At 51.7% G+C, this 27,821-nt stretch overlaps 1 protein-coding gene across 3 annotated transcripts in view; it reads right to left on the minus strand.

Annotated features, from left to right (window-relative positions):
- Positions 1-27,821, minus strand: part of LOC148650044 (cdc42-interacting protein 4 homolog) — a 46,935-nt gene that overhangs the window by 6,963 nt on the left and 12,151 nt on the right. For 2 of the 3 annotated variants that reach the window (XM_088603417.1, XM_088603418.1), the window contains exons 2-9: positions 10,020-10,135; positions 8,348-8,404; positions 6,988-7,135; positions 6,325-6,387; positions 5,088-5,192; positions 4,429-4,557; positions 3,796-3,942; positions 3,505-3,693 (exon numbers count right to left, since the gene is read on the minus strand). In XM_088603417.1, coding sequence (XP_088459543.1) covers positions 3,505-3,693; positions 3,796-3,942; positions 4,429-4,557; positions 5,088-5,192; positions 6,325-6,387; positions 6,988-7,135; positions 8,348-8,404; positions 10,020-10,135 — 954 coding nt within the window. Of the gene's footprint in view, positions 1-422; positions 588-3,504; positions 3,694-3,795; positions 3,943-4,428; positions 4,558-5,087; positions 5,193-6,324; positions 6,388-6,987; positions 7,136-8,347; positions 8,405-10,019; positions 10,136-27,821 lie in introns of all 3 variants that reach the window. The other variant, XM_088603416.1, reaches the window with a different exon arrangement.

A 27,821-nucleotide genomic window follows, 5' to 3' on the forward strand; every position in this document is an offset into this window, starting at 1 on the left:
TAGTCAAACCCAGTGGGGCGTCGCGGCTTACGACCTGTGATTGCAATGGGACTGCAGCTGTTGTTATGACAATAAATCTTACAGAACAGAAGATTAAAACATTCTTTTGAACTCAGATTATATAAGCAATTAAAACTCATCTTCTCGAGTATCGGCGTTGACCACTTCATGTTACGCTGCGCTAAAGCATTATGGGGAGTTTATAACCCGCGACCTTGAGAATAGGAGAGACTGGTGTTTTTTTAAGTGACTTGTTTGTGCCCTGAGGAGTAAGAGGCTAATACAGAAAGGTGTCCTTCCCAGGAGGGGCTTGCAAGCCAGACGCTGGACCTAAAAGAGGAGGGGGTCTTTGCTCAACCTGGGTCTTTAAAATCTAGAGACATGGGAATGCTGACCTTTGACCCTTGACCCACAGGACTTACCGTTCTTTTCAGGCTCCTGAAGGAGGAGATGCGTGGTTTGACGGTCTTATTGATCTCATTCAGACAGTAAGACAGGGGGTCCCGGCTGAACTTGGGGGAGGGGGGTCCATTAGCGGGTGAGGGGGCAGGGGGGTTGGAGAAGGGGGTGAGTGGTGGTGGGGGCAACTGAGACAGGAGAAAGGGAGGGGAAAGGAGGGAAGGTGGGGGGGGTGGGGGGGGGGACATGTGACGACATGGGAAAGAAGAGAGACAACATCAACACCCACAAGCAGCACGGAGTCAAAGAGGAGCTGGGGGACAACAAAACAGTAAGGAGATACCCCCCACCCAGAGAACACAATGCAGCACTGACACCAACACAGAAGCACCTTCCGGGCAGAAAACTGTCCTCTTACTGACTGTCGAAAAGGATGCGTTTAAACCTCAACAGGAGCCTCATGATCCTCTTCTACACAGGTAAGCACCAGTAGCACGACTGGCTTCCCTTGTGAAGGGAACAGGGGTGCACACCTGGGAGGAGCACCTGTCTGAGAACTCCAATCTCAAGGTCTTCAAAGGTCTTTTTCTTGACTATGAACAAAGAACTTCACACTTCACACAATGAACCCGGCACCAGGGAGGGCGGGCAGACTCCTGTGCCACACACCCTTCCAACCGCTCGGCTGTCAGCATGGGCAGCACGGCCACCGCGCTGATCCAGGGCTCCACACTGGGACTCTGCCAGCCACAATCTCACAAACGACCATCAGTAACAATGAACTCAAGTACTGAGGCGTTCCTTTTCCAGCATTGCTGGTACTGGTATGGAAATAATTTGTGCTTCCCAATGCAAATGAAGTGAAGCAACAGATGCCACACTTTATAAACCACCTTTTTTTGTTTGAGGACAGTAGTAGAAAAGAAAACAGACGAGCAAAAGGTATTTGCAGCACCAACAACATCAAAAATATACAGTTTTCAGTGGAATATGCGACTGTTTTCTGCTAGGTGTCCCCGCAATATACAGAACTCTGTGCCCTGGAATTCAGATTAAGTGTTTAACAGCACGCCTGCAGTGATTTAACAATTCCCTACAGCAGGAATGCAAAGGCGTCAGAAAACTCAAACCAGTGCTTTGTTAAACAAAGAGAAGGGCACAGAAAAGAGCGACAGTACTTCCTTCAGAGATGTCATTTGCCTGCTGTAAATCCCACAGGAGATTTCCCTGGCTGCAAACTGGCAGATGCTTTTGGAATAAGAATGGGATCACAAACAGCTGTCCTGTTGCTCCTGACAGCACCCCATATGTAACCCCAGCTCCTGATCTACCGGATGCATCCCTCAGTGGCTCTGAACTCTGAACACTGGAGAACAGCCGCATATTCACTGATCCCTCCCCCCCCCCCCCACTTCCAAACCCCAGAACCATGTCCCAGCACCGTACACTACAGCAGACAACACTGTGGGTCACCCTTGGTTATACAGAGAGCACACAGCAGAACGCACTGAGCAGAGATGGGCGTAACACACAGCCAGCCCCAGAAAAGACTACAGACAAGCCCAGAGAGAGGGGTGTTAGGACATGCAGCGGGAGCAGTTAGACAGATGAGGTGGACAGAAGGAGGGGTAAGGGATGCAGCTGTGGGGGGGTGGGGGGGTGGGTGCGGGGTCCCCCTGCCGTCAATGAAGTGTTAATGCGATGGATGCATGAAAAAAAAATAAAAAACAGTCCTCCTGTGCAGCTCACTGAAGCTCCGCCGCCAACGCGCAGCAGATCTGCAGTCAAGCCCGCGACCTCAGAATCCCTCTTCAGACAAGCGGCAGCGGGAGTCCAGCACGGGCCAGACTGAGAGGCACAGGCGCCACTAACCAAACACAGGGTCTCTCTAGGCCTGGAAGAGACCGCGCCAGCCAGCCAGCGCAGAACGAGCGCTCGGGGGGGCTCCTTTCTGCCGCGCCGCTTTAGGTTACGGTACCCACAATCCCGGGGTCCCAGGTACACCCGGAGTCTAAGTCCTTGAAAGGGCCTGAACCGCCATCACAGGCAGCCCATACTGGACTGACACCAAACAGCCTCGATTCTGCCACAGCTCTTATGAATCTGAAGTGGACCGCGCACAGAGGATGTGGCTGAATGTTCTAAAGAAATACTCAAACCTCTCCTCTTCCGGGGAAGGCGAGGAGGCGCATTAAGGAAGAACACGAGGGAAAGCGAGAACCGAGGTCTAACAGGAGATCGGCCTGAATGGAGATCGCATACAGCCGCCGAGCCATTGTGCACGGGAGGGGAGGGCGTTAAGTCAGCCTGTTGGACATGTGCCCTGTGGGGAGGCGGGGGGGTTAGACAGCTCTCCAAGGGTCCCCCCTCCCCCTTTCACTGCCATGCACCTGGACCTCCGGCATGCCTTCAGCCAGGAGAAGAGCTACAAGCATGGGACATGATGACGCGGCTCGCCGCCCAAACCTCTGCCAGCCCAGCCCCAGGCAAGTGCCCACGTCCCAGACAGGACCAGCCAATCCTCAGTTACAGCGGTAGGGGCCCGTGAATGCACTAAGCCCGGTCCAAACTCCGGATGTGCTAGGAGCTGGAGAGGCCGGGGAGCCTCCTTGCTGAGCTGCAATATTTCACGCTGGGCCACAGCGCAGGCCCGCAGGGGAGAGGTTTGGGGCGGCCCGTTACAAAAGAGAGAGAAACGGGGCCATGCACTGCTGACGTCCGGCGCTCGGCTCCCCCCTTACTCGAACCCTGCGCAGAAGAAACCTGGAGACACCCTCCTCCTCATCCCCCCCTTTTCCTGCCAGGACTAACCCAGTTTGCCCAATTTTGGTCTTTGTTCTGGGTGGACAAACCAGTCTGGCTACAGTTACTTCCAGGAGCACGCCCCCCCCCACCTGCCTGGACACAGCTGCCTGCCTCACAGTACGAGGAGGAAACTGAGGAACCGCAGTGCAAAACTGACCAGCTGCAGCAAAAATTCAAATGGAGGCATTACAGCTCCAAAACCCCAAACTGGCCCTGCTAAAAAAAACTCGATCCCAGCGCCCAGCAGCTCCAATGAGCTTCTGGATTCGCCGAGCGGCTGTTCTGGAAAGCCCAGACTACCTTGCTCTTCTTGGTGAAGGGCCAGAGCTTGTTGCGGTTCCTGCTCATGGGGCGATCGTGGGGGCACTTGGGGGTCCCCAAACTGCTGTCGGAGGAGGCCCTGTTGATGCCCTGGCTGTAGTCCTCAAACTCCAAATCCCCGGGCCGCTCGAACCCGGACTTGTGCATCTCGATGAGAGTCAGGGAGTCCTGCGGGGAAGCGGCGAGGAACGATCAGCTCGCAGACCTCGCTCGGGCTCGGGATCTCCCGGATCCGCTCGCGGACCCTCCAGAACCACGCCGGCGACTCACGTTTCTCTCGTTGGTGGAGGCGGCTGCCTTGGCGATGCCATCCAGGCACTTCCCGATGATGGGCATCACCCGCTTCTCCGTCTCGGCGAAGGTGTTGTACCCCTCTGCCAGCTTGCGGATCCGCCGCTCATCCATTTCCTGCAGCTTCTGCGACGCAAGACAGGGGGCGCACTCAACACTCTAGTCCAAGTGTCTAAAGGCACATCAACATGCCCAGAAAGTGATAAAAGCACCCCTGATCGGGATTTACAAAAACGAAACCCTATTGTTTGTTTTTAATTTTGGTTTAGCTCAAGTGCATATTGCACATAAATGTTTAGAATGGACATCAACGTCGCTGAACAGCATCAGAAGCTTCAGTCCCGGATGATGATGATGCCTTTATAAGTGGTTTCTAAGCTTGTCTCTCATTCTAGGTTAAAGAAAGCCTAGAAAATCTTATCGCACTTATTGTAGCCTGCTTGCTTCTTTAGCACACCAGGAGTGCAGAAGGCAACCTTGGCAATAACAATGCTCCGAGATCAGATTACCGGCACCACAGGAACACTCTGCTCTAGGGCAGGGCAGGACTGCAGAGATCACAGACCTTCTCGCTCCAGCGATCTGAAAAGAGGGGAGGGAGGGGTGCCTTACGTTGAAGATCTGAGGCATGTCGCTGAAGTAGAACTGGTTCTGCTCTCGGTTGTACTTCTGCAGCTGGGCGGCGTAGTCGTTCTTGCACTCCTCCGCCACGTGCAAGCGCGCATGCGCCAGCGTCTTGGCCTGTGAGCGGGGGAGAAGCGAGATGAGGGCGCGTCCGTCAGAACCCCGTCACCACGACGCCGGACTGGGCATATTATCAATGTCACGCTGGCAGAGGCTCTATGCTGGTAAAAGAACGACGGCCAATGTTGTGAAGACACCTCAGCATTCTTCTCACCCTTTCTCAGCAAGCAGCGAGAGACCAAGCTGGTTGACTGCAGCTTTGAAGCCGAGCCCTGGAGTTCGTCTTTATATGCTGAGTAAAGCAGTACCCCCCCCCCCCCCCACAACACACACTTTAAATGGGATGAGTCCTGCATGTGATTCCAGCCCTCAGCTCCTTCTATGTGGAGCCTGCATGTTCTGTTTTTTTTTTTTTTTTTTTTTTTACACTCTGGGTGGTCAAGATTACTCAACTCCCAAAATCATGCTGGAAAGGTATGTTTGGATGCCCCCCCAACCCCCCTCCAGGGTTTAACTCTATACCCAGTGGCCAACAGAATACGGCTTCAAGTTCTGTGGTCATAAAGAACATCGCTTGGCTTTGCTACCCTCTCCACGTCGGCCTTAGTGGCATTGATGTCCTGGTCCGTCTTCTCTGCATACTGGGAGGCCTTCTCAGCTTCCCGCCACTCCCTCTCGAACCGTTTCTTGCTCTGAGAACACAAGGAGTCAACGTAAGGCCCCTGTCCCATCATGCACTTTGACCCAGGGGTCGCGGCCTGCTCGTCAAAACATTCGCTTTGTGTGAAAGCACCACCTTGGGTGGTAAGTGGACCGGCCCAGTGTCGTTGGCAATCCAGTAGTTCAGTGAAGGATCTAGGACATGTATATTAAAATTGAGTGCCAATACCTACAAATGTCCGCGTTTCTTCCATTAACACAGTGATTTTCAAAAATTGTTGGGGATAGCTTCTGGCATCAGGAAAAACTCTCTAGAATTAGAGTTATCTAGTGAGGCATAGCACTTAATGCCCTGGACTCAAAACTGGAAGGTTACAGGTCCAAACCCCAGCTGGGGTCGCACCCCTGAACAAGGAGCTTCTCCCAGGTTGCTGTAGTAAAATACCCAGCTGTAGAAATGGGTGCAGATGTACAGGAAGTTGCTTTGGATTCGAATAATTAATTTACTATACTGCAAAGAAAAAAAAGCCAAAGAAAAAATTTAAACTGAATAGGTTTAGGTCGACTGTGCTACCTTGGTTACAATTAAAGAGGTAATTAACAGAAATGAAATAAAACTTGGTTCAGAGTTGGGAACAAAGCTAGGGCAACGTCTAGCTCTGGTGATCCGACAGGAAACTTCCTGTCCAGACACCGAGGGCAGGAGAACTGTCCAGCAGTGCACAGCAACAGCGGAGAAGAAAAACAACACCTTTATTTTCAAATGAGAAGCCCTGTCCTTAGTGGCCTGCTCTCTGGGAGGCGGGAGGCGTGTCATTATCCCACATTCTGAAAAATTTCTGTCTCTGTTGCAGAGTTGCAGTGGTTGGTCCCAATTCGCCGGCCACCCGCAGAGTTAAACTGCCCTGACCTCCAAGATCTTACCTGACCTGCCCCGAAAACCAGTCTCCTCATAGAGCCCAGACAGATCCATCACAGCCAGCATCAACACACAAGATGAATGAAATTTACAAACAGGCGGAAATGGAGGCACATTCTTTTTTGGTTTCGCTTCAAAGGGCTTGACAAACACGGCCCTGAAGTACAGGGAGAGCAATACCCTTCACAGCCTTAACCCTGGCCTGCTGGCTCTGCCTCCCCAGGGCTTGAGCAGAGGACACTCACACTGTCCAGCTGTTTGTAGCTGCTCTCCAGGATCTGTTGTGCCTTCCTGCCTTCCGCCAAGTACTGCAGGGAGAGACACAGGCAGAAAAAGAGAAAATCAGACTCATATACACTTTATATGGGCACAACATGTGTTCTGATGCATAGATGCTAACAAATAACCCAACTGCACCTATAATTTGTATGGCAAATTCAGCTACAGTTACTAGGTTTAAACAAAAATGTTTCAGGACATTGTCCTAACTTGAGCTTAACCACACCCCTCTACTCAAGTGAAAGGGCTTCTGTCTACAAAGTCCTAAAACCAGTTTTCCCAATCTTTCAAACCTTATGCTCCACACACAATCTTCAGTCAGAAGCCCGTCTTCCTCTGGATAAAACCGTCGGCCAACACACAAAGAGAGGCCCTTTGTAAAACGTTTTATGAAAACCTCTCCAGCAATTTGTCTACCTTATCCAAACACAATGGCAACCCTCAAACTGCCTTGGACAATTATTTTTAAATCTGCACTATGCCTTCACTGCCAGGATTTCACTCCTCCAGGTTGCTGGCTCTGACTCTAAGTGGCGGAAAGGGGTAATTGTAGCTTGGGGATGTGAATGGCGTACGGATGCCCAAGTGCCCAGTTCTGAGGGGCACTGGAGAGCTCTGCCTCTCCTCACCGCCTTGCGCTCCTGCTTGATCTCCTGCAGGTACTTGGTGACCTCCACGCAGATGTTCAGCATCATGTTCTCCGCGATGACCTCGCGCTGCCCCGCGTAGTCGTTCATCTCCGTCAGGATATCCTGGAAAGACTGGTAGTGGCTGAACCTAGAGGCAGGGAGAGGGCGGGCACAGACACCAGGGAGAGACCGGGGCCACCGTTAAAGACCGTCATCGTTCACGAGAGGCTTCTCGTGACACGTGCGACAGCGCTCACTTTCACCAACGCGCACACTCGTGAGACACAAGGGTGCTCGACAGGAGCCCAGAAGGAGGGGGGGGGGGGGAGACACAATGGCTGGAGCAGGCCACAGGCCCACCACGCCGCCTGCCCACTGTGCCACGTGACGAAAAGAAAATGGAAGCTAAAAGAATAAATCATTTTTTTCCCCAGATACTCCCGACACGAGCTGGCCTTCCACCAGCCACCAGCAAAGCCTGTGCACTGCTTCATTTATTCGGGGTGCAGCTGCCTGCCTGGTCTCGTGGTCACGCCAGTCCCCTGTGCCACCCTTCACCCCCGCTCTTCTGTGCCAACGACGTGTCCCAGCTGCCAGCGCCGGGATTATCAAGCTACGTGAAGTGTCTGTCGACATCCCAAGGTCTCCCCCGCCTGGAATAGCAGAGCCCCCCCCATCCCCCTTCCAGCGTATCGCCGTGGCGATGACAGGCCTCCGATAACGGAGTATTGCACACAGAGGCCACAGAGACCCGAAGGCTGGCTGGTGTTGCCTTTGCTGGGAGTGTGCTTAGTGCTCGGAGCAGAGACGGGAGGTCAGAAGTTTGCTTTGCTGGGACGTCCCGACACAGCCCAGGGTGCCAACAGCCTTGAGCACCCGAGACGGGAAGCTTATCTTCCAGTGTATTCCCTGCTCAAACTCACAGCTGTGATGTCTGAAGTGGCATTTAGTGGAACTGAGACATTTGCGCAAGATCCCATGAGGTCTCGATTCCTTTTTTGTTTTTGCAAAGGTAGGATTTCTCTTTTGGTTCCTGAGGCAAATCTACAGGAGGGCAAACAGAGCTCTCATCCTGCTCAGGAAGGGAACAGCAAACCCGTCAGAAAACACTTGATTTGTCTTCAAGTGGGAAAAGAGAAACACAGCCCTTTCTGCTGTGGCAGGGTGGGAGAGACGGCAAGCTTGTATAAAACCTGCCGCTTAAGACATGTCTGTGTTTATCAAAAAACAATATTAATTTTTACAGAGCTGCACTGGAATTTCCTGTTGCTGGCACATGCATCAGAACAGCATTTTTCATTCGCCCGTAAAGCGTTCTAAATCCCAGCCCCCCCCCCCCAAAAAAGCCTGGCGTCCCTACCTGCACTCCTGCTCTTCCTTGTTCCCTCGTTTAGGGATGTACTTCTTCGTCAGGCTCCTGCGGGAGACAGAGAAGGGACCCTTCAGGCTCAGAGGCGGGTGAGCCTAAGCCGGGACAGGCCTGCGGTGGGGTGGCTGGGCAGCCCGGCCAGATCCCCTTGGGACCGGCCTGAGATCCCTTCCTGAGCCAGGAGGAGGGGGGGGTCCAGTCCGAGCCCAGTCTGTTCGGGTGTCGAAAGCAGCTGATATGGGGATGTTTAATTGAGGCCTGGTCTGGCTTGGCCACGGTTTAAAACAACAGTCTTTCACTCCTTCACTTCCATGCGCAAAAGCACCAACGAAGCAGACTGGAGAGAGACAGATCTCAGGGGGTCGTCTTACAGGGATGACCTCGCGCCCAAGACCAAGCAGGACTGGGAACTGACAGGCTTTGAAGCAGGAGGAATGTGCTCTCTTGCCCAAGGCATCTAAACGTCAATTAAACAATTAACCATCAATTAAGCAATTAAAGAGCCAGTTCACTTGAAACCCAACGGCACAGGACAGAGGGATGAAAGTGCCCCCCTGAGCTCTGGCTGAGGGGTCTTACTCTTCTCCACGACAGCAGGAGCAGTGCTCTTGAACACACAGGCTGCTCTTCTCTCCCCAGGGGCTCTGCGTCTCCTCCTCTCTCTCCTGCTACTTCCTGCTCTCCGTCACATGCCGTCTGCTCCCACTTCCCTACTCCGGGGGTTTCGGTGTGGAGAAGCTCAAAATCACCTCGCAAAGACCGGTCTGAAGGAAAATGCTGCCCCCGCCGTGCTGATGAGACAAGGCACACAGCAGTGCCTCCACCGAGCTGAAAAGGTCACTTTGTTCATTGTTCAGAGACAGCCACACAGGTCAACACGGGCAGAGCTGGCAGCAGGGTGCTCAGGGCTCTGGCCTGGAGGGACGTGGGTTCAATCCCAGGTGGGATGGCGCTGTTGCGCCTCCCAGTAAGGTACCCGTTACCTTGTGGCCTCTCTGGTCAGTGTCACGCTAACGCTGGAGTCACCGGGCCATTACTGTAGGTGACACTTTGTTCCTAACTGTTTCAGTAAGGGATTACAGAGCAGTCCAGGTTCTCATTTGGCAGCAATGGAATTATGTCTTTCCTCCACTCATAGTATAAACTCACACGTCCATGAATTAACAACTGATTTAGTGCTGGAATGGGCACAAACACAGCAGCACTGGTGTCATGTCAGTAGCCCACAGTCTATTTAAACAGCTTTCAGCACCAAGGACATTGCTTATCTAAGAGACAATGAAGTTGGGGCAGAGCAGTGGCTCTGTGGCTAAGGATCTGAGCCTGTGGCTGGAAGGTTGCCGGTTCAAATCTCACAGCCGGCAGAGGAATCCTACTCCGTTGGGCCCCTGAGCAAGGCCCTTAACCCCAACTGCTCCAGGGGCACCGTACAACGGCAGACCCTGCGCTCTGACCCCAGGCTTCTCTCCCTGTCTGTGTCTCATGGAGAGCAAGCTGGGGTATGCGAAAAGATGATTCCTAATGCAAGAAATTGTAAAGGGTTAATAAAGTGATATTATTATTATTAAATTAAGTTATTTCAATAACGGTGATAGCTGATGTAGTAATTAAAGCACTAGATGGGGTATCTTCAGTGCCTGACTCCCGGGCAAGTGGGCCCCACCTGAGCTGCTTGGCGTAGCTCTGCTCGATCTCCGTCCTCTCCTTGACGAACTTCACATACTTCTCCACCTGGTCCAGCCCCCACTGGGTGTGCTTCTCGATGGTCTCGTACTGGTCCTAATGGGGGGGGGGAGAGAGCAGAAAAAACAGTCAGCTTAAAAGCTCTACCTCTGTGGTGCATTTGAAATCGTTTGCCATTGTGTGCAAAAAGCAAACACCTCACCCCACACCCAGTCCTTCCTTCCCAGAACACAACCGTTTCACTCTCCCCACAGTATTTCCACACCTCTGGCACAAGCGTCAGTCTACAGCTGGGCAGATACAAGGTACTAGATACCGGTGTGTTGGTCACCTCCTTTTAATGCTTCGTATTATGCAAAGGTTGGGTTAGTCTACCACTAGCATCAAGAAAAGGCCAGATTCCATCCAAAAAAAGGAGTGCAGTGGATTGGAACCAGGGTCAGGTGTAATGCATCCAGAAACAGGATCTCCGATACCGAGAGCAGGGACTGACGTCCTTGTCTATCTGCGATAGAATGCCTGTCATTCTTTCTCCTCATGGGAGCAGTGCAAAGACTACAGAACATAACCTCTCAGCACAAGCTGCTGAAAACCTCTTGACCTTGAAAAGGTTACATCCCAAAATAATGACAGAGGTGGGGGGGGTCAGCACACAAGAGCCCAGATTAGGAAGAAGCTGGAATTGCTGAGGGGGTAAGAGGGAGAAAGAAGGATTTGACAAGCAGGATGGGACCAGGTTAACTTTTTTTTTTACAAAAAATGTTACACATAATTAAGCTCTTTAAAAGCCAATAACACAACACTATTTCTCGATTTGTCTTGCAGAGATCCTCACGCCTGGATTTAGGGAATCTTTTTCAAAAAGTGTGTTAAATAAAGGCAGAGAGACTACAGAGAGATTTAAGTGTCATCAATCTCCAGTAACTAACTGCTCATTTCTGTGCTCCATTTGGATTGCAGTAGACCTTGTGGAAAAGTTTGACATATTTCAAGAACGGAGATTTTTGGGACTCATGTTGACAAAAATAAGAAAATACGCCGCCATCAACATCAATGTTTTCGGTCTTGAACGGTACTCCTTGGCTATCTTGTGTTAAGAGAGGCCCTCTGACTCGTCTGATAGTGAGTAGTTAATTGATCCCAGGATCTCATCCTGACATTTCTCGAAAGACACCAGTTTATCAGTTTCAGCAGCATAACTGGTGGGGTCTGGCTTGTATACTTCCCTACTCCCACAACCTTTTGTGTAAAGAACTATCTCCAATTCTGTCTCGCTGCCACCTTGACAACAATTAAGCGACTTGAGGGAGCTACAAATCCGATAATAGGGAACAAAATATCTGATCGACAGCCATGCTTTCGAACACAAAAACATCCAACATCCGCAAACTCCCACAGCAACAGCACCCCTGGCCGGCGAGTTCGCTGAACAGCACAGAGACGGGACCTACAGCTCACTCCAGCATTCGCCCGGCACCTGCCCAGAGCCCAGCACACCGGCCCGAGCAGCTCCCCTCCCTCTGCCCTGCTCGATCACCCCTCCCCTCCAACCCAGGAGCCAGGGAAAGCCGAAACGCTCTGTCACAGCAACGGTTCCCATCGCATCTCCTTTTATCTGCGCGAGGCCCCGCGCAGCCGAACTGGGAGGTAGAGCCATTTTTAAAACCAGTTTGCGGCAGAGGCACGCAAGGCTGGAGGACTGATCCCTCTCGGACAGCCGCGCTGGCTGCCCAATCCCCATACCCCCGAGCTCTCTGGCACCCCTCTCAGCCTGGGTGATTAACGCCAAGGAGAAATACCCAGACAGTTATGAGCCCAGCACAACCACAAGCCTGGTCTTGTGTGAGTCTTTTGTTCCTCTCTCGCCCTCTTTGGCTTCTTCACAGTTGACTAACTGAGGCAGAATGCCCTCTGGGAGGTACGCAGGGCTGTGTGTCACAAGTTTCACATTTTCCACCATAAAAGTTCACTCAGACCTTTAACAACAACAAAAAAAAAAGGAGGTGCAGGAGCTGCATCAAATAATTCAACCACACTCTTCAGTCTTGTACGTTTCAACATCTGGACTAAATTTCATTTCTGTTTGTTAGAAAGGGGCATCGCTAACTGGGACAGACCTCTGGAGATCACCCGAGTCCGAACCGACATTTCCAACTGGCCCCCCTCGCTCAATCACCAGTGTGCTCTCCTCTCCAGGACGAGAGGAACACAGGAGTGCTACTGGGTCGCAAGGGGTCCATGCAAGTAGGATAATGAGAATGTACAAATAAGGCTCCCACTGCAGAGCAGTCTGATCCATCTCATGTTTTCAACACCGTGGGGGCTGGTACAATCTGGTCTGGTGATGCACAAAAGCAAAAATGCGAAATATTACAATTACAACACAGCTCTGCTCAGGCAAATTTCCTCAAGATAAGGTAACCACTAGATAACCAGCACCTGGTGTTTACGCAGAACCCTGAAGCCAGTAAAACCTGAAATGGATCAAACTGCTGCGAAGCGGGAGCCTCCTCTGCTTCCCCACTAGAATTCACTGCGCCGTGAAAGGCAGGAGGTTGCCCTGTGTATAACAAGGGACTGAAACAGGAGTCATCCTGAGAGCCAGAGGTTTGGGGGGATTTTCTGCTGGACAGATCCACCTGTCTTTCCTGAAATCTCGTTGCAACATCGAGTGTTGGATGTTCCTCCCACAAGGGGACCAAATCCCATCCAATGAAAAGAATGATGCCTCGTGATTCCCCCCCCCGCCCCCATAGATCTTTACACCTGCAGAGCTAGCCAGTGAGGAACCACACATGCTCCCTTTCAGGTCATTATTTCTGTATTGTTAACTGGCCTGTTACTGGGAGTCGGATTCACTGGCGTTTCGAAAAGCCCAAAGAAGTGGTTACTTTGTATGCGTACTTCTCGGCACTTGTTTTCTCTCAGTGTTAAATCAAGCACGTTCTCAGGCAGTTTGGGACTTTCTTCCAAAAAACAAAACGGGACCGTCTGCTGCAACACAGTGAGCAACCCCCCCCACCACCTGATGAATGGAACAGTCCGTTTTCTTCTCACAGACCCAGGTTAAGTGCAGGCCAGCACCACCTTCTCCTGGGAGGGGAGCAAAAAAAAACTTCCTATGCATTTCCTGTGCTGATTTTACCCTGGTCTGACCTTCATTACTGTTTCTTGAGTTAGTCACCAGAAACGATCCAGTTACTCCGAACAAACCTCTTCTCCCTCCTCACTCACAAACCGCAGGACACCCCCCTGCCAGACACACGCACACCCCCCCCACAGAAACCACTAGCTTGCAGTATTTCCCCACTGCGGCCTGAGCGTCTACCACCGGAAAACCCACCACAGACGCAACAGAACGTCCAGAAAATTCCACCTGCCAGCTCAACGAAGCCCTTTAATCTGACAGGAGAAGCTCCGGCCCTTGTCACTTCCTACACCACACTGCCCACTGTGCGAGGGTTTCCAGAGAAGGCACGAACGCCTGTTGTAAAGAATATGCCAAAAAAACACACATGCTGCATTCCATTTAACTGGAACCACTCCAGAGCCCAGACAAGGACTAAACAAGACCTCTCCTCGAAACCCAGCTTCAGGCAGCTGGACGTGGACGTTTGAGACGAGCAAGGTGGATGAAATTAAACCAGGCCCAGGTTAACCAAGCAGGTTAATGTCAATTAACCTCCCGGTGACACGTTGAATAATCCCTGGCTCATACAGAAGACGAAGAGGCAGATTGCTTACAACTGTAGGATCATTATTGTACAGTAGATTCCTGATCAGAAAATATCAGGAAACAGGACTCTTTCCTCAACAAGCAGGCGGAGTCAATCCTCACGAGGTGTGAGGAGGGGAACATGATTCCACAGAGGAATTTTGTGGCGCCGAGCCGTGGGACACACTGCCTGTAATGGAGATGAAGCGTGCCTCACCTACAGCCAAGGGCTGAACCGCACACCCTGAACAGAGCCGGACAACACACAGACAACACACAGAGAGGCCGGGCTCTCTTTCTCACAGGAAGTTCTCCGGGGCGGCGACATCTGGAGATACGCTGCGCATTCCACACATTTCCCTACCCCTGAAGGACTTGCGACCTTTGAACTGTCTTCTGGGATAAACAGTTCTGCAGCGTTTTACTCCCCTCTCTCTCCCTTTCCGACCAAATTGCATTTTTAGACAAATGAGGAAAATATTTTCCTAAGGGGGTAGGATAATATGGTCTGGAAAACGTTTCGGAGACCAGACCCAAGTTGTTCTGCCTTCTGCCCTAGGTTGACCTCCGAACACACGGTGTCCCGTTGCTCCTGTCAGCGGACAACGACAGCAACCAGGAAGAAAGGTTATAAAGGAGAGGAGCCTCTCAGCCCATCCATCCTATCTGGTAGATAGCAGTTAAGTGAGCCAAGAATCTCACACAGCTATTTCTTGAAAACAGCCAGGGTATCACCTTCAACAACATGGCTGCTTAACTTGTTCCATGCTCCCACCACCCTTTGTGTCAAGAGGCTCCTCCTGTTCTTAGCCTGTTGATTCTGGGTTGATAGTTGTCCCTACCTTTGAGGATTTTTTAATACTTGGATAAACTCCCCTAGTAGCCTAGAAGCTTTCCCTGTTCAAGAATAAGACATTCCTTTCAGCCCAGGAAAGCACCAGCTTGCTCTCCTCTGGACTGACTGCAGAAGGTCACTCGTGGAAGATGTGCTGGACTGAAGTCTACAGAACTAAACAGAAAGTGGTTTAGAAGATCTGACGTTTAGTCTACTCATCGGCACTCGGTAACCCGAAAGCGATGGGGCCAAGAAAAGCTTCAACCTGGCTCCGTTACAGGTTGCTGGCACAAATGGAAGCGTTACTTAACCCCGTGTACGTAACGAGGAGTTTTTAAAAAACTTTCCTGCTACGGGGTTCCCAGGTTGTGCCAGAGTCGCTCATCGCTGATGTGGACCTCAGTGTGCTTGTGTTTCACTTCCAGATGCGCAAGCAGCACGGGGGAGAAGGGGAATTCTAGGTCTCAGATAGTCATTTCATTTTCTCCTTTTCCCTGAGCAGCGTGTGCTGGCACCTCAATGCCACTGCTAACTTGTAAAACTCCCACAATGCCTTGGGTGGAAATGCTTGAAGTTTCCTACTGGTAACTCCCCGTGCAGCACCGAGAAAGAGCAGCACTGCAACACTGGTGGGGGGTTGAGTGTGTGCCGTTTATCCTCCGTACAATATCAGAAAGAGCACAAATCCAGCAAGAGGCACGTTAGTGCTGGAGACCAGAAGCGAATTGTCACCCACACCCAGAAAACCAGCCAGGGTGGACTTGGACTTTGAAAGCATTTTTTTACACCCAAGAAAGACCTTCTGTGGCGCAGAGGGCATTCCGAGGTCTTTAGCTCAATATTTCAATTGAAATTAAAAGCTAACTGGCAGACACCATCTCTAATGATCTATAGGCAGACATAAAACAGACTGAATTCTGCTTATTACAGAGCTGGATGGTTGGGATAAAGAGGGCAGCGGGGCAAAAAATCAGGCACTGGGGAATGACTCCTTCTCTCCTGCCAGTATGTCAGAGCTGATCAGTTGAATGGGCTCAGCTCGGTAGCACGGTGCTGGGGGCGCCCCCTTCCTCACCCCGGTGTGCCGAGATGAGAGCGGGCAGGAAAACGTTTCATGCCCCTGTCGTTTCGCCCTGCGCTGGTTTTACAGGCCGTGCTGAAACACCGCAGGCCACCCGCCGCCGGCCAAGCTAAACAGCGGGCAAACACGAAGAGGAAATGGCCAGGCCCTCAGGGCTGTCGCAGTGCCAGGAGGAGGAGGAGGGGCTGGTAGTGGTGCCAGGAACCGCAGACGCCCAGACCTCTGGGATATGAGCTGCTCCGCGCTCAAGGTGCACCCAGGCACACATAGGAAACTACAAGGGAATCTGAAACAAGTATTCAAAATCCTCACAGGCTCTGACCGTCAACCCAGGGGCCATTTCAGAATCTACAGTGAAACACAAACCACAGGCCACAAGTGGAGACGACGTGGGGTTTTACGATGGAGAACAGGAGGCGCTTCCTTACACAAAGAGTTGCAGGAGTATGGAACCGGCTAGCCAGCCGTGTTAATTCCCAACTGATAATCTGGCGTCGTTCAAGAACGAATGGATGACATCCTGGAATCAATCATGTACTAACTCCCCGACAGGCTAGGTGCGCCGAACCACCTCTCGTTCGTAGCCTCTCTTAACAGCTTGTGAAAGGACGCAAGAGTTCCGACCAGGCCTTTCAGTGTTAACACCAGCGTAAGCACACACACACGCTTGCTGTTGCTGTCAGGAAGTTCAGAGATAGAGGCCGCTACGCCCCAGGATTCTCAGCCGGGAAGGGGGGTGGGGGTTCCCCGATTGCCGCGCCGCAGGAAGGCAGCGAGGGCAGCGTGCACGAGGGCGAGGAGACTGTAGGCCGAGCGGAGCCGCGGCAGAGAGCGCGCGCTGTTCAAACGGGCCCCCCCACACATCAGCCTGCTTCGGGAAACACAGCCCTGGCTCCGGGCCTGCGGAATGAAAACGGGACCCGCGGTCTAATTCCGCCTCTCTCTCCCTCCCTCCCTGTCTTGTCTGGCCAGGAGCCACGTGCACAGGCTTGTCTCTCTCCGATTTCTTTTCTTTTTATCAGAAACGGCCTCACTCAACCTCCTTTCTAGTAAGCTAGCTTGCGTGGGGGGGGGGGGGGGCATTCCTGACTTGTTAGGTCATGCCGGAACCTTTCGCATCACAGGAAGCAAAAAAAAAAAATGGCTCATTGACTTCATTATTGACCCCAACCCCTTCCTTACGAATATCACCCCAGGGGCTGCAAAAACAACAGAAAAACTATACACCAGCACTCCACAGACATCGCTACCTGAGCTCAGGCCCTGATCCTTTCTCTGATCACGCTTCACTTGGCTGGGCAAGGCTGGGATTATTTCACCCCTCGTCTGCCCTCATCTGAAAGAGGCACAGATGACAATCATGAAATCTCTTCAGTCTCGGGCAGTGACTACAACAGAGACTCGAATGAAGTATGTGGCATCCTGCAAAGTACTGACAGAGTTAACCCACCTGACTGCCTCAGGATCAACGGTTAAACAAGGACAAGCCCACGTGGAAAACAGTAACAGCAGTGACTGCTAAAGGGAAGCACTTCTTTACACTAAGGGTGGTGGGGGTCTGGAGCAGGCGGCTCAGCCGTGCAGTTGAAGCAGATTCAATCAAATCTGGACACTGCAGGATGAGATCCTCGCGTCATGGAATACTGGAAACTGAGCAAGCAAAGTGGGACCACTAAACGCTGTTCCTAGCGAAGAGCAAGAAGATCTGATTGATCTCCAACCTCTTCCTATCAGTTTCCAAACCAGTTTAAGTTTGCTCTTTAGCTTCCCCAATGACTGTGCTATAAAGCAACCGTCTATCTCACAGCAGGGAACACATGCTGGTTTACAGAGATCTCCATGGAGTACTGACATACAGAAGACATGGATTAATAACCTTATTCATCTATTCCTTTACTTGTATAATGTTAGCATGCCCAAAGGGATTGGGCAGCCAGTTGACCTTGGACCCCTACAGGTTTCTTTTCTCCTTACTAAGGAGTTTTTGGTTCCTCTCTTTCGTTGTCTTCTGGTCTTTTCTGTTCTGTATCCACAACACGTATGGTTACTTGCTTCGTTACGCGCCTTGGGGCAACCTTGTTGGGAAAGGCGCTATATAAAATGAACTGAATGTACAAAATAATTAACAATCAAAAGTGACTGGCAACTGAAACAGTCCAGCAGCAAGAGAGTATCAACTGCTCTTCTAACTGGACCTTGGGGACAGATGAGATAAGAGCAGGGCTGCTTGAGTCCAGTTCGCCAGCAAACAGCTGGCACCATGGTAACAACCCAAATATAGGCCCCCTGTGGCAAACACCCTCGGTGGGAGCCAGTGCTTTCAGGCAGGGTGACAATCCGATTGAAACATGCCAGTAAAGCAGCCAGGGCAGTCCAGATTAAGACACGCACTGCAGTCTCCCAGACCCTAAACTTTCACACCTCAGCACACAGATGCACATCGCACACATGACCGATAAGAGAAACTGTGAAGATGTCACTCAGTGGTGAAACACTATCCCCGCCTTTGGTGCCCAGCTCTTAACTTCCCTCTGATAGCAATAATAAGCTTGCTTTTCCTTGTAATTCTTCTTGTCACACAGCCCTATAACCGATCTTTTAACCTAAAGATGTTTTTTTTTTTGCCATTTCTTCTTTATCGCTTAATGGTTAAAAACCAGCTTTGGAACAAAGGCTGCTAACAGTCAGGCTGAGAGGAAGTGCGAAAGGGGAAGACCTTTTGCACAGTGCCATGAACACTTTCAGCGTGCCGTGAAACCTGCTCTGAAACAATTCCCTTGTTCTTTCATTTGTGCGTGTATGTGGGGGGGTGGGTTAAGTGCTCAATAGCTTCAGCTGCAGGTCTAAGAAAACAATGACCAACAGCACGCAGAAACTAAACCAGTCCTGCACAAAGAACTTGGCTGCAATCTGGCACAGTCTGCATGTTCACCTGCTTTGCATTAAAGCTTCCTGACAGCGATCTCGTAACTACATGTACCATAAGAGCCCAGCTGGCACTGCCTTGTTCTGGGCTTCTGGGTTCAATTCCAGGTCATAAGAGCCTGTCTGTGTGGAGTTTGCATGTTCCCCCTGTGCTGGTATGGATCTCTGCCAGGCTATTGGTTTTCTCCCATCTCACAAAGAGATGCAGATGAGGAGGTTGGTTTGACTGGCTACTCCATATCTGGGAGGTTTCGGGGTCTGTTCCCCAGTACAACCAGTACTGGCTATTAGAACACAGATCCAGAACCACACGATGGGCTGGAAGTCCTGGTTGCATTTCTGGCCCTTCTGAATTTGAAGCGGAACCGGTCTGGAAGGATTCCAGACGTGAAGAGGCATCTGCATCTCCAGCCCCAGCCAACTCCTCTTCCTTTGCGGCAGGACTGCATCCCTGCGTGTTTCCAGCCACTCGTCACGCATACCCGAGAGCCAGACACTGGGCTGGGCCCATCAATCACCACGCCGGGCAACGCGGTTTCGTTTTCACGCCCCGCAGATCACGGCGCGTAAAATTCCTTTCGCCTGTTTTTTTTTTTTTTTAACGCAAGTCTGCTTCTCGGAACTTGACGGACGCTCAAACGCACAACCGCCCTGGCTGACGCATTTTTACCTGCTGACGAGACTGTGCGGCTGGCTCCTTCCGAGTCCAGTGCCGGGATTTCGCCGGAGCACAGGCCAGGGTGCTCCAGGGGAAGGAGACCGAGACGGAGGAGTGAGCTGGATTGACCCCTCTCCCTCTCTCCCTGTATGCTCACCGGCTCAGGGCCCCGGTGCTGAAGAACGAAGCTCCGCCCCGCTGGGGAGTTTGAATCTTTAGAGAAAAGCTTCCCTCCTGAAAACAGGGCAGTGGTGTGGGACAGGGGAGGGGGCCCTGCACTGTAACTGGAAGGTTCTGGGTTCGAATCAAGAGAAATGTTTTTCCCTCCTGAAAACAGGGCAGTGGTGTGGGACAGGGGAGGGGGCCCTGCGCTGTAACTGGAAGGCTGTGGGTTCGAATCAAGAGAAACGTTTTTCCCTCCTGAAAGCAGGCCAGCGGTGTGGGACAGGGGAGGGGGCCCTGTGCTGTAACTGGAAGGTTCTGGGTTTAAACCCTGCTCTGCTGCACAGCACCTACGACTTGACTTGGACTGTTCCAGTACAACACAAACAGAAGTAGCTTTGTTCACATTTACTGGGCTTCTAGCAGAATTAACCAATATGGCAGCTCTGCTCAAAGCCCAGTCTGACCTTAAGCCCTGAGGCTAGAGGCTCAAAACCCCTCAGCCCTGCCGGTGTCCAGCTCTGCGCATTCCAGAGGGACAGGGCTAAAAATAGAAAAGCTCCCCCCCCCCCCCCCAACATGGCTGAAGACCCCAATTCCAATGGAGCACGGGACAGGTCAGGGGTCAAGGAAAGGAGCGAGCACTTTGTTTTTTTAGGAATTTCCCTCCGAGGCCCGTGCCCCCACGTGCAGTTTAAATTCGGAATGAACGATCCCATTTAGCAGTCCGAGATGTCGAGATGTTTGGGCTTTGCAGTGCTTTCGATGTTCTAAAAACTGGACACTCCATCTGCCTGGGAGGTTGATTGAAGCTTGCGGAAGGATTTTTTTTAAGTAAACACCCAATGGAAGGGAAAATCCCTTCTGATATTGGGACTGTTCCACAAAAAGGCAATGTAACCGATCAACATCCACCTTTTTACAAAATGGGGAAAATGTCCTTTCACACTGCTGGCTGCAAGGATTCGAAACTCACTTCCCCCTAACCTTGAGGTCTGAAATTGAAAATCCAGGTTTTCCTCGCTTGCTTTTGAGGGAAGGCGCGGGAAACAAATCTCCATCCCTAACATAACAAAACTGGGACGGCATTGTTCCGAGGAAACGTTTAACCATGATCGATGAAGGCAAAAATAAAAAAAAAGGTTAAAAAAATGGCACCCTGCTTTCTGCTCCTGAAAGGCGTTACCCTGTCCCCTGGGGAAGTCTGGCAACAGCACACCAGGCTCGTGCTCGACCGCCGGGCGCGTGCCGCGTCAGCAAGCCCGACACGAGGTCTTTAGACCGCGAGTGGGCAGAAGAGAGCCCAGGCAGTGCGAGCAGACCCCCCTCTGCGGCTGGGCGGCTTCCCCAAAGAGGGGCGCTCTGTCTGCCGTTCCTCATAGAGAGGCACTTCAAAACATTCGGTAAAGAAAGGCAGAATTTACTCCCGGATTAAAACGATGCGCAAAGCCAGAAGCACCGATGTGACAAGAACGGCGTGGAACGGCGTGGAACGGCACAGGCCGATTGAAACCAGTGGGGAAACTCGATCCAGTTTCTCCCCAGCTCATTGGTTGTGTGTTTGTTACATCCCCACCTCCCTGGGATCCTGCACCCCAGCTTCAGTCCTGCAGGGGGGGGTTGGGCAGCGTCTGCAGGGCTCAGCCCAGCTCTGCTCCTAATGACCCAGTCCAGCTGGGGACCAGCCGAACCCGATTCCAAGGGCACAAGCACCTGCCGACCTCAAGGATCCTGCTGGATCGCGGGCTCTTGAGGCTTGGAGCTGCGTTTCGATCTCCTCTGCACCAGTCAGCTTGAGCGCATCAGCCCGCCGCGGAAAAGCCCGGCCCGGAGCAGTCGGCTGAGCGTTCCTTGTCCCCACCCAGGCTGGAATCTCTCTTTGATACCAGTGGCCCCCTGCACAGCACAGAGGACCACCTGCCCGACTCCTGAAATGCTCGCAGGAACTGGAACCCGGTTATGCAAGAGATTATAACTTAAAAAATGTGGGCTGTGTGTTTTGAAAACTAAATGCAGCCTTTGGCGCTCCCACCTCCCCACCTACGCACACTCTCTCTCTCTGGAATACCGGCGTGTGAATTCTGCAATGCTCCCTGGGTCATGTGATCTCTCACGATCCCCATGCCAGGTTAGCTGTGGTTACACAACATCATTCCACCCTTTTCCTCACCACTTCAGTCCCTCACAGCCAAAACCCTTAACCCAGGCCGCTACAACATGACCAGCAGTGTGGTACACACCAGAGTTTAACCACAGGGGGCGCAGAGTCGAAACTCGGGTGTCATCTACTTCAGCTACAGAGCTACACCGCTCTGCAAGATGCAAAGACATTACAGCCTCCACCGCCCACACAGGCGGTCTCTGTACGTGCAGAGACAGGGAAATTTAAGGAATGTCCTCCTATATCTAAGGCCGGCTTCTGCTCTTTGTACAGTAAACACCACATTCCAGATGCAGTGAAAAAAGCATTGCTCAACACCCTCCGATGGGATATCAGTTCACACAGTAAACAAATACTGAAAGACGCAAGACAGGTTTACAACCTTTGCAAGGGACTGAGGGCTTGCATCTTGCAGATCGCTTTAAGGCAGTTATAGCGGCTCTTTCCCAAAGCCAGCTCTGGTTGTGCCCCTTTCTGCTGGGTTTAGCACCGAGTGCGGAGCCGGAGGTACTTCATTGAACACGAAACCCAATCAATAGCTTTATAAACTTTTTTGGACTAAACGGCTGCAGGTCCATCAGGAAAGGCCATCAGGAAATGTCACGTCAAACATCAGATACTAACCTTTAAGAAGCCAACACCGGGAAAGAGAAAGTTTCAATTAGGCAAACAGATCAGTTAATCAAGGGCTTTAATTAACGAACAGTGAGCATGGAAGGATGGGAAATGTGCTCACACGAACCCAGCCTGGGATACAGGGCCTGATCGAATCAAGGGAGGAGCTGCTCAGAGTTGAAGCCGTTGGAAATTTGAACCGTGTGCAGGGACTCATCGGAGGCTGCGGGGCAGGGACCGCCGACATTCCAGACTCGTTCCAGAGCGCCACGCCACCGGGAGAGGAGAGCCGCCCGCGGCCACGGCGGCTCCCATCCGAACAGCCCGGGCGAGCGCCCCGGTCTCTCAGAAGAGTCCGCCGCCGGGACCCGCGACACATCGAAGAGCCGGGAGGTGGGATTCCGGAGCAAATCCAGCGGGGAGCGCCACCGGAGAGGCCAGAGCTCCGAGCGCGCGTGCATGCGTCCTTGTAGAAGCGCAAGAGAAGAAAAAAGTTTTGGGAGAGGCACAGTATCTGCGACGATGAGGGTGACGTCTCTTGCCAATGAGGACTGGCGATGCCAAGTGACATCATGCCCTGCAGCGGACAAGTGTGCCAAGAGTCAGATTCCAAAACAAGCTACCGTTCCCATTTCCCCACGAAGAGGACAATAGCTTTCCCTGCCTGCCGGGTCTAATTTTTTTTCTCTCTTCGCTTAATTTTCCCGATCCGATCGGCCGTCGCGGCACGGGGGAAAGGGACGCCCCCCGCTGAGCGAGGAAGGTGTCCGTCAGCAGCCGAGATGGGGGTTTCCTGCTGGCGCTCGGCACGAGCCGCCTGATCTTTCTGCTCAGGGCGGCAGGAAAAAGGAAGAAATCGACGGGGCTAGAACAAAACCAGAACCAGTTAAATTAATCCTTTAAGCTATCCTGCAGTGCAGGATCCGCAACCTCGGATTTGCTCTAATCCGGCAACTAACTTCCCAGTATTTACATGAGAGGGCCTGTTGCAGTGCTAATCGGTTGCCATTGTAACCCAGCCCCCCGATTAAGAAACTTTTAAGATGCATTTAAAAAAAACACGGTGTACTTCTTCCAGCTTTTTTCCCCGAAAGCCGCAAGAATGAGTTGCAAATCCACAGGAAATGTCCTTTAATGAAATAAAAGTGATACGCCCCGGCTTGGAACACCCCATTAAGACATCCAGGCGTGAGTCTGGTGTGGCACACAATCCCTGGACACCATGTCCTCATCTTATCTGTGCTCCGGCCTCTCCCGAGATTGACGTGACTGTGACGTGACTGTGACGTGACTGTGACGTGACTGTGACGTGACTGTGACGTGACTGTGACGTGACTGTGACGTGACTGTGACGTGACTGTGACGTGACTGTGACGTGACTGTGACGTGACTGTGACGTGACTGTGACGTGACTGTGACGTGACTGTGACGTGACTGGGGGGGGGGGGGGGGGAGTATTTTACCGTTGCACAACACGAGGAGGCCCATCACCAGAAGACTGCACCAGAGACAAGGGCAACCTCAACCTCACCTCTTCATGACAATTCGGCATTTCTATACTTTGACCCTTGTGGAGTTCTCTTTTCCTTTAGGATTTCTGTTTAAGATGAGTACAGCCCACTGTTACGGGGATAATTGGACACGTTCCCCTAACGTCTTTTGGAATTTCCTACACTCAATTCAGCACTGCCTTGCTTGAAAAGAAATTAAACCTGCTGCACAACCCTTGACTTGACGTGAGCTCTCTAAACAGCTGTCCACAGCCAATTAAACAAGAAAGATCAGATGCCATTTGTACACACACCTACCTATGGAGGAATATTAAAAAGTAAAACCAGATGAACTGGTCAGGAGCTAATTTGGGGGATGACAGTCGGAAGGGACTTGGGTAACCTATTTTTAACCCCCACCCGCACTGCCCTGCCCCACTTACCCGCCTCGACACCTCCCCAGGGCTCTGAACCTGCCCTGGCACAGCCCTCACTTATCGGCAATCGTCTGTGGGCACTCTGCACATGGCAGAAGGCACTGCCACATACCTTCAACCAGCAAGATTAAATACACCACCTACACGCAAACTAATCCAGCAAAGGCAATCAGCTCGCAATCCCACACCGCACCACTGCTCTGAGCAGGGCAGCCCTTCTCTGTGCTACAGTAAAGAGCGTTGGGCTACCGAATTACTTTCCTCCCCCTCCTGCCTCACCCCGTATAACAGACTTGTCAGGACTGTGCTGTCCTCCTTTGCAAACCATATTTAGGAACTGCAGCACCCAAAAGTAAAGGGCGAGCCAAAAAGAGCTTTAGAAATGTTCAGTGTGTAAGATTTTTACCAAGTGCCACACCTGTCACCTCAGAAACATACAGATGCACTACATTCCATTCGGCACAGCCTTCCTCGTGCATTTGACAGGCGGGTTCTGCCACAGTAAAAAAATGAATAAGGGGTTTTTACCCAGAGGTTTTTTTCCTTAGAGATTTCACAGATATTAAGTAGTTCCCTGTAATCAAAAAGAAAAATACAGAAACCCTCGCTTCCTCTTTCACAGAAACAAGCAGGAGACTTGGCAAACGTTGAACAAGGAATTAATGACCTAATAAAGGCTGACGACATTTTTCATTTCCCTTTAGTAAAGAACAGATAAAGGTGGCACACAAGAATTTCACATGGTTAGTCATTAGCTGCTTGGATGCTATTTAAAAAAAAAAAAGCTAGGTTTTCTGTGCCTGCTACACATCCACATCATCCGAGTTGAGGACAGCTGCTCCCAATCATCTCCGACAAAGCGAAGCCAGCGAACTTCAGAATCACTGCATAGCAAAACACACAAACCTGAACGCACAAGAGGAAAAGACGTGGAAACATGCCGTAAAATCGGAAAACACGAGGCACCTCTTTACACAAAGAGTGGCGGGGGTGTGGAGCCAGCTACCCCAGCCATGTTGTTCAAGCCAATTCCCCCGACTTCTTTCACGAAACAGCTGGATGAGATCCTCATCGATAGGCTCGTAAATACCAAACGTGCTGGGTGGACTTCCGCTCTTATGCGGAGCTACTATACACAGCCCCCTCTTGTGATTCGTTGCTTGTTTACTGGAAAAAACGCAGAAAAATACACGTGAAGAGGACGAGCCGACCGGCAGACGGTAATTTTCAGAAAATAACCTGCCGGCGACACTCAGAATGAAACAGAAAGCCCACGAGAGCGGTCCCCAGGACTGAGCGTGGCCTCACCCACCATACAGGAGGCGGGCCTTCAGTGACCTCGGCAACGCCAGGGTCCTTAGCAACACCGCGCTCCGCGCTGCGCTGCCGGCTGGCCCACCCCGCCCACGTTCATTTGTTTCAAGAAGAAACAAAGCCCTGGAAGAGCAGGTGCCCAGGGGAAACAGGGCCGTCACAGCGTGGATGAAGGTAACTGAGCACGGCTGAGCCTCTCGGGGGATCAGAACTTCCACTAATCTGCCTCGAGGGTTACTCTGGTAGCATTTAGCTCTCCCGCACTCCCACAAACCTGCTTCCCTCTCGGTGGAGAGAAAAAAAAAACCTGCTTTCCACGTCTGCTTTCCTGCCTAGAGATGCTGCCTACACCTCTCTTCCAACAGCCTGGCGCACCAATTAATGGGACACACGCATTCCCCGGCTCTGGGGAAAGACGGGCTGTACACTCCAGGCCGAAAACAAAATCCTTCATTTCCTTAATTATCTGCAGCAGCGCCCCCTGCGCAAAGCGGACAGCTTGGGAACCAGCTCGGAGTGCCTTTCATTTCCAGCTGGTGACCATAGCTGTGACTCCCGCGAGACAAACCCCAGAAACGGGGAGCACGCATCTTTTTCAGGTCCCTCGCACGCGGCGTATTCCCACTGTTCCCAGACCCGCCGCTGTGCTGGGGATGTAACGAGCGGGCGAGCGGCACCCCCTTCGGGTCAGCCCCCGCGGACTCGAAAAGCACCCGAGTAACGACCCCAGCAAAGGGCGGCTCTTTTGGGGATCGCGGGGTAACCCCGGCCCCAGCTGGCGGTCTGCGCCGGTCCCAGAGCAAGCAGGAAAGGAATCCCAGACTCCGAACTGACAGTACAGAAAGCCAGCTGTGGGCTCTTCCAGTCCGCAGATTAGCACAGACGCGCAGGGAGAGGGACAGGGTTAATCACGGGCTGAGATCTCTTCAGATGCCATAACATCCAGTAACAAAAGGGCCACTTCTAACTGCACTGTAAACAGAAGACCAGCTTTCAAACACAGACAGAGGCAACGCTGGAACTTTGGACCCGCGTTCTCTCCATCTAATGAAAACAAACAGATTTGGCATCTTTAAAGCCCTTACGTGTCGACACTGAAAATAAGGGTCAGAAGGAAGTTCAGAAATGAATCCAGGCCATGTAACTTCTTTCGTCATCAATCTGTTTGATGTCTTGAGGGACCCCAAGGAATCCGATGCCACAACACAGCTGGACTGTTCAGTCCAAACCAGGATCAAAGCACCTGACTGACCCAGCCTGTGATCCATTAAAGAATTGCTACTGATGAACAGTGGAACACCCCGATTTCCTAATGGACATGGAGCAGCGGGAAATGTTTCCTATTGAGCCTTTGGCCGTGAGTGGCAGGGATATCCCATTCAAACATGTTCCAGTTCTTTACTATCATGCTGCGAAGACCCTATATTCCAAGCAAATGCCTTTAAAATAAGTCCAATCGCCAACTGTTTGATGGGAGGAAGATTTCATGTAGCAGCACATAAAAGCCCATCTGCTTTTTCAGACCTGGCTGCCTGTTGATCCACGTCCTATAGGAAATAATATTATCTGCTCCCTGTACAGCTTATAGCTCTTTCCCACTCCAGATGGCTCAAACGAGCCAGATCCACTTACCCCCCTCCTGCATCTGAGTCCCAGGGGACTTTCATTTGTGTTAAACAAGACGGTTATTTATTGGCATGCAGTGGAATACTATAGACTGCCTTTCAAAGGGTCTGCCCTTGAGTCCAGAGGAGAAACAAACACAGGGAACACTTCCTTCTCACTCCGCAACAGCCAGGAGTACGGATACACTGAAATGCTGGGTCCTTCCCGGCCAAGGAATTTGGGAAAGAAAAGCCCAAGACAAACATTCCAGGGAGATGAAAACATTCCATGTCGGGCACGATTCCGAGCGACCGCTGCCCCACAACTGATTGGGCATCAGCATCTCCAGCACAATCTACTCCAACAGCGCCGGCTCCGAGCCCGAAGGTGCATGCATCCGAAATCTCCCCGTCTTCCAGATGAGAGATAATACAGAAACCCGGACTGCTGCCCTCCCCCAGGTCTCGACCGACGGCCTCTGCGCGCCCTGAAGAAAATCAGGGGAGCCAGCAACAGCACCACACAAGCGAGCTGCCTCCCGGAAATGAGCAAAGTCCCTCTTTGAAAACCAGCCATCTTTCCTCGGATGATTACGTGATCCCAAGCGTCTTCCAGGAATTATGCTTTTGGAGACCTTCACGCTGGCAGACACAGCAATGCCTTTGTGCTTGAAATGTTCTGTTTAATCAAATCTTTTTTTTTTTAAATGAGAAAGGAGAAACTGACCTTAAAACAATTTCTTACTTTGAAATCATTTTCTACAGTCATGCGCTTTATAGGCAAA

Source organism: Lepisosteus platostomus, chromosome 13, assembly GCF_059453375.1.
Source record: "Lepisosteus platostomus isolate fLepPlt1 chromosome 13, fLepPlt1.hap1, whole genome shotgun sequence".
Taxonomy (NCBI): Eukaryota; Metazoa; Chordata; class Actinopteri; order Semionotiformes; family Lepisosteidae; genus Lepisosteus; species Lepisosteus platostomus.